At 43.4% G+C, this 12,500-nt stretch overlaps 1 protein-coding gene across 7 annotated transcripts in view; it reads left to right on the top strand.

The window, feature by feature from the left end:
- Positions 1-12,500, top strand: part of kn (EBF transcription factor knot) — a 358,172-nt gene that overhangs the window by 300,832 nt on the left and 44,840 nt on the right. For all 7 annotated transcript variants that reach the window (XM_070100551.1, XM_070100546.1, XM_070100547.1 and 4 more), the window contains one exon: positions 11,823-11,949. In XM_070100551.1, coding sequence (XP_069956652.1) covers positions 11,823-11,949 — 127 coding nt within the window. The remainder of the gene's footprint in view (positions 1-11,822; positions 11,950-12,500) is intronic.

Genomic DNA, 12,500 nt, shown 5'->3' with positions numbered 1-12,500 from the left:
ATCAACTCATTTTCATTTACATTCCTATTTATATGTTCAAGTCATCCAGTGACTATTTTTAGAGTTAAACCCATAGGAGATAATCAGGTTTGATCCGAGGAAGAGGAACGGAGCTTAAGCTCTTTGAATCAAGAGCCCTCGGGAGAATCAAGAGCCCTCGGGAGAATCAAGAGCCCTTGGTAGAATCAAGAGTCCTTGTCAGGTTTGTCAGGCCAGAAGTACTTGTAACGAAGCCTAAGTCTAGCTACTACGACATCAGTATTTACAGTGTTTACGAAATCGTAGTGACTGCATTGCTAACAAACCACACCACGGACGGGGTTAGAACCCGCGGTCAGAGTCGTGAAACTTCAGACAGACGGGTTAACCACTGAACCAGCTGGCTACAATAAAATTCATCCAGCTAGGTATATTTATACACCATCCTATACACTTGTTGTAACCAGCTGGCCCAGTGGCTAACGCGTCGGTTTGCAGTTTCACGTCTCTGACCGCGGGTTCTAACCCCACCCGTGATAGCATTTACTCACTTTCATTATTTACTTCTCTCCTAATAATATTCCTAATACTAAACACAGACGCACCAAAGTTATATTCCACATTGTCCTTCAGTGTTCTTAGACGAACTTACAGATTTAATAATAATGGAGTAATTCAATGTGTGATGGAATCCATGGCAATTATACATTAATTCCTTCGTCTCTGATCTGTGTGTATCTATATCTGGTTTTTGCATTAAGCAGATGTTGATAATTAAGCATATGTTGATAATTAAGCAGATGTTGATAATTAAGGCACATGTGCAACACTTACGCATCTTTATTTCGAAACGTTTCGCCTACGCAGTAGACTTCTTTAGTCGAGTACAGAAGAGTTATCGATACTCGACTAAAAATGGCTTGACAAAGTACCTGGAGAGCGAAACGTAGCCACAGTAAAAATGTTGTATTAGTGTCTTTTTATCTAAGAGTGATAATCATAGACAGCAACAGTCTAAGGGATCTATGAAATTTTGACTTTTAGTGTGAGATTACTTGGAAGGAGGGAATTGAGGGGGACGGAGGGAGGGGAAGGGGTAAAGCGTGCCCATCGGGTAGGAGGGGGGTCGCTCATTAGGGTGGTGTGGTGTGGGCGGAAGTGTGGGCGTGAGTGAAGCCAGGCGTGGGCGGCACAAGGCCGCCTCTGACACCACCCACAAGACTGTGAGTCTTGTACTGCAATGTTCTCCTTCCCTCCCTCCACGTCCTCCCTCCGTCCCTCCTTCCCTCTCTCCCTCCTTCCCTCCTTCCCTCTCTCCCTCCTTCCCTCCTTCCCTCTCTCCCTCCTTCCCTCCCTCCCTCCCTGCACGCCCTCACATCAGCCTCCCATCTTTTCAAACATGCTCGATCTTACATTCTTCACCTCATCTCACTGCCACCAGTACCTATATAGGTTCCAGGTCTTAGGTGCAACCAGGTACTAGGTGCTAGAAGGTTCTAGGTGTCACCAGGCCTTTGCTGCACCCCTACTTAAAGGAAGGAGGCTGCCAGGGGCAGCAGACGTTCCTGGGTGTTCCTGTGTACTCCTGAGTGCTCCTGGGTGTTCCTGGATGCTCCTGAATGTTTTTTTGTGTTGCTGGGTGCTCCTGTGTGCTCCTGTGTGCTCCTGGGTGCTCCTGGGTGCTCCTGGGTGCTCCTTGGCCCCGCTCTGTGCTGCCACAGGTCGGGTTGAGATGAAGAGATTGTGTACTGAGGCGGATATGTACGTGTGTGTGTGTGTGTGTGTGTGTGTGTGTGTGTGTGTGTGTGTGTGTGTGTGTGTGTAACAATGTAACTATCATATAGAATAGTGTAGCAACACACAGCAGGTGTTTCCACACCCTCCTTTCCCCCCCTCTCTCCCTCTCTCTCCCCGCCCTCTTCCCGCCCTCTCCTCCCTACAGGTTAATCAAGGTGGTTAACCCCACCTGTGGGAATCACATGCTCAATTTCCCCTCCTGTAACCACTTGTCAGGCACCTGCTGGGACCACCTGGGACCACCTGCGACCACCACCAGCTCCACCCACCTTGTAAGGTGTGGCGGGTGGGTGGGGGGTGGGGGGAGGGAATGGAGGGGGAGGGGTTTCATGTCCTGTATGACTGCCTGTGAGCGTATTATAGCTCGTCAGAGGAGGGGGGGGAGAGAGGAATGTACGAGGCCCTGCGGGTTTAGCGCTTAAATGGATTGTCAGGTGAGGAAGGTCGCGTCTCGTTCACTCTTGTGTTGTTGTTGTTGTTGTTGTTGTTGTTGTTGTTGTTTTTGTTGTTCTTGTTATTGTCGTTGTTTTTGGTTTGTCTTTGTTGTTTTGTTTCTTGTTTTAGCTGTTGTTTTTGTTTGTCGTTTCTGTTGTTTGTTTTGTCTTTTTTTGTTGTTGTTTTCGTCTTTGTTACTTTTGTTATTTGCTGTTTTTGTTTTTCGTTGTTTTTGCTTTTTGTTTGTTGTTTTTGTTGTTGATGATCGTAGTCTTGACGTAGCAAGGACCTGGCAGGATAAACACACACAAACAAGGGGCCAGGAGCTATGAATCGACCCCCACAATCACAATTAGGTGAATACACAGCTGTAATTAAATTTACAAGCAGATATTATCTCTACCATCACAAGACCGAGACTAAAATTATTAAAATTTTCTAAGCGTTGTAGAGAGGCAGTTTTTCCCACCTTCAATAATGTAATTCAATAATTTAATCTATATATATATATCGCTTATAGGTAGTAGGTTGGTAGACAGCAACCACCCAGGGAGGTACTACCGTCCTGCCAGGTGAGTGTAAAACGAGAACCTGTAATTGTTTTACATGATGGTAGGATTGCTGGTGTCCTTTTTTCTGTCTCATGAACTTGCAAGATTTCAGGTACGTCTTGCTACTTCTACTTACACTTAGGTCACACTACACATACATGTACAAGCACATATATACACACCCCTTTGGGTTTTCTTCTATTTTCTTTCTAGTTCTTATTCTTGTTTATTTCCTCTTATCTCCATGGGGAAGTGGAACAGAATTCTTCCTCCGTAAGCCATGCGTGTTGTAAGAGGCGACTAAAATGCCGGGAGCAAGGAGCTAGTAACCTCTTCTCCTGTATATATTACTAAATGTAAAAGGAGAAACTTTCGTTTTTTCTTTTGGGCCACCCCGCCTCGGTGGGATACGGCCGGTGTGTTGAAAGAAAGAAAGATATATATCGCTTAGAAAATCTTGATTAATATGGGAGAGGATGAGACTGCAGTGTAAACTCCCACTGTGGAGGAGACTCGGGTCACTTACATCCTGCCAGTACCTGTCCTGTACCTGCCCTGTACCTGTCCTGTACCTGTTCTGTACCTGTCCTGTACCTGCCCTATACCTGTCCTGTACCTGTTCTGTACCTGTCCTGTACCTGCTGCAGTGTATGATAACAAGTGAATACTAAATGGTTATAATTATGGTACAAACCTTGGTAATAAATACCGACAAGTTGGTTTAGAAAGACACGTAAGCAAACACTATAACATATTTATTAGAAAACGTTTCGGTCCTGGGACCTTGATCACTTCTAACATACAGAGGTAGAAAGACATTATATATATAGGCGGAGAGTGAGATGTGACGCACGTGACCTGAGGAATGTCATAAGAACATAAGAACTTCTATAGCAAGCGTCTACACTATCCCCTGTGGGTTCTGTCCCAGGAAATATGTAGGCGAGACAGGCAGAGATCTTCCAGTCCGCCTGAATGAGCATCGAAATGCCTCTAACAGAGACGATGTAAGGTACGCCTGTGTCCTCCACAGAGACTCCACGGGGCATTTGATGAACTGGAACGAGGCACAACTCGTTCTCACCGAACCAGACCTCAGACGCCGACGGTGCCTAGAAGCCTCACTAATCGCCGTCACCGACACTATAGAACGCAACACTGGAAACTACAAAATTTCAAAAACATTGGCATACATGATACTTAAGCAACACCAACCCAACAACACAGGAGTCACATGATTTCATCGTCTACCCGTCCTCATCATAGGCAGAGGTTGTTTTGATAAGGACCTGCCTCGCATGGGCCAGTAGGCCTTCTACAGTGTTCCTCCATTCTTATGTTCTTATGACATTCCTCAGGTCACGTGCGTCACACCTCACTCTCCGCCTATATATATAATGTCTTTCTACCTCTGTATGTTAGAAGTGATCAAGGTCCTAGGACCGAAACGTTTTCTAATAAATATGTTATAGTGTTTGCTTACGTGTCTTTCTAAACCGGTTATAATTATAACCATATTTTTTTAAAGGGGTGGAAAGGTAAGCTAGTGGAAGGCCTCGGTCAGATGACCAAAAGCTCCAACTGCGGGTCATCATATGACTCAGACTCGCGTCAGGAAAGAGTTGTCCAGTTTCCTGACGAACGTGACCTAACCTAAAGAACAAATCAGAAGCATCATGCAGCACCTACATGGGAGGGGATATATAGTATTCAGGTTTGAGGATGGTAGTAGCTCCAGTTCCTTGAATCAAGATGACTGGAACAACGACCTTAGGAGTGAGGTTAATTTTTTGAAATGTACCATTATTACGGCACAGCATGAGTGGTACTGTCCTCGTCCCTTAAAAAAAAAAATCGCCCCTCGGGGAAATATGTAAATCTAAAAAGAAACTAGGGATATTTACTTAGAATATTTGATGTCTTATTTTCATTGATAAGATATCCTGATATATCACATAGGTTATTGTACTGTCTATCTCTGTATTGCTTAATAATGGAACACTGAAGCATATAGTGTTGACCATAAGACTGGTCACATATTTTGCATTTAGTTTGATCATGTGTGTGTCTGTCAGACTGCCAGAAGTACCTGTAACCAAGTCTAGGCCTAGCTAGTCAGTTTGTGCAACTGCCAGAGGTATTTGCAATCAAGCCAAGCCTAGGCCTAGCTAGTCAGTTTGTGTCTGTTCAACTGCCAGAAGCATTTGCAACCAAGCCTAGGCCTGGCTACTACATCAATCAGTTTGTTTAGATTGCAAGTTGCTCCGTAAATGTGCCTATCTACGTTTATGTTGTCATGGCGGGATGTAGATATACTCAGCCTTCTGACTGTATTCTCATCACATTCAGATTCACTATTTAACTCTTCAATCATCAGTTAGTCGTAAACACGAAGGGCAGAGTCGACCTTTTTCATCAAATTACAATCTTTGACATTTTTTTCCAACCTTATTTCAAAATAAGTCAGTGTGAGATGTCATTCAGTCTGCTAAGTGTATTTGTAACAGCCGAGCCTAAGCCTGGTCATATTTTTCAGTCTGTTTATACTGCAGGATGCCAGGATGCTCTGTAAATGTGCTTATCTCCGTTCAGTCTTGCACGCAAAAACACTACCAAGCCCAAAGAGCGTATATGCCGTGTTTACTGGGTTCTCTCGTTGTTTGTGTACTCAGGGAAGGTCCTACTACAAAGTTTTCGTTTTAAAACCAGGCGCTGAGGCGATAATTTCAACGTTTATTTGTTGCGTGTAGTCATGGCTAAGGACGGAGCAACATTTTTCGACGGGTCGGCCGCCGCCTCCGGATCTGAAAATTACGAGCTTGTTACTTCACAGGAGTCCAGTCACGACTTCTCTGCTCTGCTACGCATTCCATGGGACCGTCGAAGGGACGTGCGCTCGCAGATGGCTGTGACCTCAGATAACCCGGTCGCTGGGACGCCAAGGATGCTGGGATAGGAAAGGGTGTGTGTGTGTGTGTGTGCTGGGGGCTAGGAGGGAACACGAAGCAGACGCCGCAGTCAAAACAGCGAGTCCAGAAGCGGGCGGCACCAATGTTTGTGTTGTGGAGATTTAGGTGGGCAGATGGCAGGCCTCCCGTCTTCCGCCCGCCCTCCCCGCCCACCCTCCGCCTCTCATTATCACCTTACGCCCGTCTCCGTCCGCCCTCCGCCCCCCTCATTATCACCTCACGACCGCCTCTGCCAATATTTGTCTGGCGAAACTTCTGCCGGGAGAGAGAGACGGAGAATATTTCCCATCTGTCGACGAACTTCTTATTTATCAACCTAAATACTCCTCCCCAGTGGGAAATATAGACGGGTGGTAATATTTCACAGCCACTGAGGCGTATTCCCCTTTCCCAATATATCATAGACAGGGAGAAAGATAATATGTAAGGGCAGGAAAAAAAACATACGTGAGTAGACACATTGAAAAGAGATTTGGAAAAAACTGTGTGGTCCATATTTTGGCTTGTACGTTTTGCCGAGAAATGTGGTAGAGAGAGATGTTTCGCTCTGTGTAGAGCTTTATCAAGCTGTTTCGTTCTGTGTAGAGCTTTATCAAGACATGTATCGAATGGCTTGAGCTCTGGAGGTGGGAAGTAGTGCCTGCACTCTGAATCGAAGCAATAGGACATCGGCGTTCCAGCCAGATGTCGTGCCACCCAGATAGCGTATCAGCCAGATGGCGTATCAGCCAGTTGGCGTATCAGCCAGTTAACGTTCCAGCCAGTTGGCGTATCAGCCAGTTGGCGTTCCAGCCAGATGTGTCAGCCAGTTGGCGTTCCAGCCAGTTGGCGTATCAGCAGTTGGCGTTCCAGCCAGTTGGCGTTCCAACCAGATAGCGTATCAGCCAGTAGGCGTATCAGCCAATTGGCGTTCCAGCCAGATAGCGTATCAGCCAGTTGGCGTATCAGCCAGTTGGCGTTCCAGCCAGATGGCTTACTCCAACTTTCACAGCGTCTCGTAAATTGTCAGCAGTAATCTCTGTGTTTATTTTAAAGCACCGTCTTCCTTATGCGGTTAATAACTTTCACGAGCGAAACATTCTGAGAAAGACCATAAAAAATGGTTGATGACAGCGATAAATTTTACCTTTCTTAAACACGCTGGTCTAGGGTCTGTAAAAATAAAAATGTGAGATTTATACGTGTCTTTTGGAATTTAGAGAAAAAATATGTGTATACAGAAAATACTAAACACACACACACACACACACACACACAAAGAGGCGGGGCCAGTAGCTGTGACTCGACCCCTGCAAACCACAACTAGGTGAGTACTCACACACGTGTGTGTGTGTGTGTGTGTATATATATATATATATATATATATATATATATATATATATATATATATATATATATATATATATATATATATATATATATATATATATATACATACATATATATAGGCCTTTCGTGTTGCAATCATCACATCTTCAAGATAATGCAATGTTCACAAAAGGCCTATAGCTATGATTCAACTCCTCCTGTGATTGCTCTGAACCCTTGTCAATGTTCAAGTGAACCCTCGAGAAGACATACACGCGAAATCTGAGAAGCTCCGATGAGGGTGTCAGCTGGGGATCGAAATATATACACGTATCTGCTATGGGGTTTGTCAGACATGGTTCAGTCTTCTGTTTATTAGCTGACAGCCATTCATTACGACTTGGGTTTATGGCTTCTGTTGTGTAGCATTACCGTTGGCAACGGTGAACGGGAGGGAGTCAATGTGGGTTACACGCCAGAGGGAGTTTTTTGGACAAGTTCAGCTTTTCTCGGCTGTGGCTTGAACACCGCCATCCTCTGGTGGTATTTTATACGGTGGATTATGTCTGTTAGCTGAGACCCTGAGCTGAGACACTGAGCTGAGACCCTGAGCTGAGACCCTGAGCTGAAACCCTGAGCTGTGACCCTGAGCTGAGACCCTGAGCTGAAACTCTGAGCTGTGACCCTGAGCTGAGACTCTGAACTGAGACCCTGAACTATGACGCTGAGCTGTGACCTTGAGCTGAGACTCTGACCTGTGACCTCTGACTGTAGCTTAAAATAATATATCCGTATGTAAGCTTATTTAGGCAAAGGTACACATAAGTCCAATTATCATACATAGTGTAAATTACCTTCCAGGAAACCCCCCAAAAAAAGATCAGACAAAGTGACTTATTTCCATTACTTTTGAGGTTAAATTAGAGCACTCCGGGAACGAGGCAGCTGACGTGTCCCTAGAAACAGATGACGAGTCTGATTCGTCAGTATTGACGAGAACCAGCAATTCTATTCTCAGAGAACTACCGTATTTTGCGGCTTATTAGACGCATTTTTTTCCATAAAATGTCTCCAAAAACCACCCTATAAACTGAAGGTTAGTGACGGGAGTTGTAAGTTTGGGGTTTGGGGTAGGTTGTAGCTCTCCCAGTTACGTCCGATGCCGCGTCTTATAAGCCGCGAAATACGGTACTCAGAACTACAGCCCTCCCCCTCCCCCCCCAACGAATTTTTTTTTCCTATTTTATTTATAACATACAATACCTTAACAAAATCATACAGTATGAGAGCATCGACAGACAATATAAATTCATCAATTTCTATACACTGCAATATGCAGTAATATGTCAAATACTTATACACTTCATGCAGCTGATAGGTGAATACTGCCATATACATAATTAATTACTACAAAATATAACTATTCAAGTAATACAAAATAAAGAATCCTCTTACTCCTTCCCGACTGCTAATTTCAATATCCACACACAATTACATGCCGCAAAAAATGCAAGCAGTATAACCCCCCCTATTTACCCCAGCTCACCAAAATGTATAGCATTTCACCGTTGTTTATTTAACTTATAAACTAACCATACTAAATTAAACTTAAGAACATATTATATTGAAAACAATAACAACTCTACAGTAGTGAAAATGCCAGCTGCTGTCCTAATATTATTTATATATACATATGTATATATATACATTAGAAACTGAATTAGTTTACAATGGGAGTCAACCCCCAACGAATTAAGGAGAGACAGCATGCACACACCAGGAGGCTATAACCTCAGACCACAATACTCCGCACGCAGCAACAACGCAAAACACACTAAATAATGGGGATCATGATTTTACAGCCTAACATCCAACACTTCAACAACCGCTACCTGCTAGAAACAGAACTATGCAACCACAACCCGGACATTATATACCCCATGAACGAGACAGCAGTCAAACGCTTCTTCCACAAGGAGAACTTCCCGAGACCAATGATCCTGAGTGATCTCCCCGAAGAGATAAAAGATTGGGTAACACCTGGACCATTCTATGTTCTCCCAGGATAATGCTTGAAACAGTCACGGCTTACAACTGACCTTGTATCATTTGCAAGCAACCTTTACAGGACATCACCTCAGATACAGCTAAGCCAATCAACAACTCCAGAAAAAAATAACAATTGCAAAAAGTATATACCTCCTTCCAACTCAGCAACATACAAGTATGCAGCTGGTATAACTGTGTGCAGCTGATAGGAAGTGGGGTATACCCCATCCTATGAATTTTATGTATTCATGAAGAACACTACACACACATACATACACACACACACACACACACACACACACACACACACACACACACACACACACACACACACACACACACACCTATATTAAAATGCTCCTAAGTGGTTAGGTCACTTACCTTTATTATCCCTCTTCCCCTCCCCCACCCACCCTTTTCCTATATTTCCATCCTGAACCATCTTTCTTCCTTACCCATCTTACCAAAACTAGTAATTCATGTCCCTGTACTTGTTAGAATTTCGTTAAAAATCGACACAAAAACAGTGCAGAATTAATAATAATAATAATAATAATAATAATAATAATAATAATAATAATAATAATAATAATAATAATAATAATCATAATAATAAAATACAACTGCTGCTCTGCTACTACTATTACTACTATTAATAATAATAATCGTCATAGGAGGCGTGGTCAGGGACTGGACCACGGGGGCAGTGACCCCCGGAAGTCACTACAGGTGACCTACACCTTTTTACTCCCCTCAGGTGTGTGTTTGTCTGTCTTTGTCTGTGTCTATCTGTCAGTCTGTCAGTCTGTTCCTCCCCCCAAGTAAAAGCCAAAGAATTCCCAGGTCTTATCAGCTGACTCCATTCGCGCGCAGGGATTACGCGTGTCCACTTCCCGCCAGAGTTGCCCGCGCTTTTTGTCGTCACGTGACCTATTTACCCGCCATTAATCCACCAATCCCGTGTCACTTTATCTTTCCCGCCACTCAACGTCACTTCCGCTCCGACAGTTTCCAGATGGCGATTTATTTTTTTTTCCTTCACCGACACACTAAATTATATATCACCCTACTGATTATATACATTACTTTGACTTTGTAGTTATAAGGGTTACAATATATATATATATATATATATATATATATATATATATATATATATATATATATATATATATATATATATATATATATAGTATATATAACCACATAATTTTTTTTTACACAGGGTTTGACAAGGTTAGGTTAAGGATCCCTAACTTTATTGACAAGCTAAGAGCTGTTACCTATATCAGCTCATTTGAAAGCATTTGTGTGTACTCTCTCTCTCTCTCTCTCTCTCTCTCTCTCTCTCTCTCTCTCTCTCTCTCTCTCTCTCTCTCTCTCTCTCTCTCTCTCTCTCTCTCTCTCTCTCTTTCTCTCTAAGCGTGGGAACTTCAATAAAACCTCATTGATTAAAACCAATGAGTGAGAGAGAGAGAGAGAGAGGGAGAGGGAGGATCTCGTGAGAGAGCTCAAAGAGGAGAGGATCCTCTTAATTCATGATCCTGATCCCCTTCTCACCTCCCTTTCTCGCAACTTTAATCAATTTTCGTCCTTGATTACAAAACCTATGTACGTGATTCGCCCCCCTATGTCCTTGATTTTTCAAACTTTTACACTTGACTCGAATCCCTTAGGTACGCGATTCTATTTGCGTAGGATTCGAATCCCTTTAAGCGTAATCATTTGTATCCCGGAGATTAGTTTATAATCCTAATACCTCTGTACTTTATTTTATGTTTTGTACGTATTTTGTATGTGTTTCTGATCCATTTGTTGGTTAACCTTATGCATTATATTGCTGCATATATGTACGTTACTTACTACCTATGTACGTTATTGTGAGCTGTTTGTATCTTATTTATCCCTGTGTACGTGATAGATCTCCACGTACGCTACACGGCTTCACGGTTTGGCCACTCGTGGGGATACGGTCCTCTTAACTAATGTACACAAGTGTCCTTTTTCACATGTACGTAGAACATATGTAAAACCTACTGGCCCATACTTGGCAGGTCAATCTCAAACCCAAACCCCCTAGACTGAGGGACTGACCACCTCAAATATTTTTTTTCCAAGGTTGATGGATTGATTACATCATATTTATTTCATTTCTACTGCTCCCTTTGTATTTGACTGAAGAAGCCTACTTTGTGAGCGAAACGTTTCATCAGTATAGATACCCAACTGTTGCACATGTATCTTAATCTAACCAATTATCAACGATACCCTAAGGAATAAGCTTGTATAACCCTATTAACTCGTGTGCAAGTCCCACTCAACTCCAACTCCTCTCACTCATGCATTTCTCTAACCTGAATTTAAAATCACCTAAGGTTTTAGCTTCAATAACCCTACTAGGCAGACTTCCACTTATCGACTATTCTATTTCCAAGCCAATACTATCGTATATCCTTTCTAAATCTAAACTTATCTAGCTTGTATCCATTATTTCAGGTATTTATCTAACCTAAATTTGATGCTGTCCTCCCCCTGTACCTATTCCATTTTAAGAACGTCAGAAAGGAGGAACACTGCAGCAGGTCTGCTGGCCCATAATTGGCAGGTCCTTCTGAAACACAAACCCACTAACAAAAATCTTTACCCAACTCATTATCAATGTTACCCAAGCAATAAGCTTTGTAATTTTTTTCTTTCGTGACCACTAATGTGCGTGTCCTTGTCCGTGCCACAGGTGGTGATATCGCAGCAGGTGGACGTGGCAGGACCTCTGCTGGCCGTGTCTGACAACATGTTCGTTCACAACAACTCGAAGCACGGAAGGAGAGCCAAGCGGCTAGACCCTACAGAGGGTATGTTTGGTGAGTAATGGTCTGGATAAGGAGGGATAGGTGAGGATAGGCCTTGTGGAGAGGGGGGAGAATGGTGAGTATACTCCTGGGGGAAGAGATCTGTCTATCTGGAGATAGTTCCAGGGGTCAACGCCCCCATTGGTCCAGTCCTTGACCAGACCACGAAGGTAGTTGAATTCCACGATTTTATTTTCCATTTCTGTTGTGGTCAGAATTCTTGTTATGGTTCCCATGACCCATTATCACTCTTCGAGGGTACTACTGCCAGCCTCCCCATTCAACAGTTGCCCATTATTGAGTTCATTAACATCCAAAAGGGATGGATATCCAAGGGATACCTGTATTCATTACGTGCAGGTTTTGAGGATATATCTAGCAAGTTCAGGTCTGGAGTATGTTCAGGTCTGGGAGGGGTATGATTGGTTGGAACAGGTCAGGGGGAAGTGTGATTGGTTGGAACAGGTTTGGGGGAAGTCTGGTTGGAACAGGTCTGGGGGAAGTCTGGTTGGAACAGGTCTGGGTGGGAAGTATGATTGGTTGTAGCAGGTTTGGAAGCGTAA

Source organism: Cherax quadricarinatus, chromosome 73 (assembly GCF_038502225.1).
Source record: "Cherax quadricarinatus isolate ZL_2023a chromosome 73, ASM3850222v1, whole genome shotgun sequence".
Taxonomy (NCBI): domain Eukaryota; kingdom Metazoa; phylum Arthropoda; class Malacostraca; order Decapoda; family Parastacidae; genus Cherax; species Cherax quadricarinatus.
The sequence above is the reverse complement of the archived record's forward strand: the minus strand, read 5'-3'. Positions and strand labels throughout refer to the sequence as shown.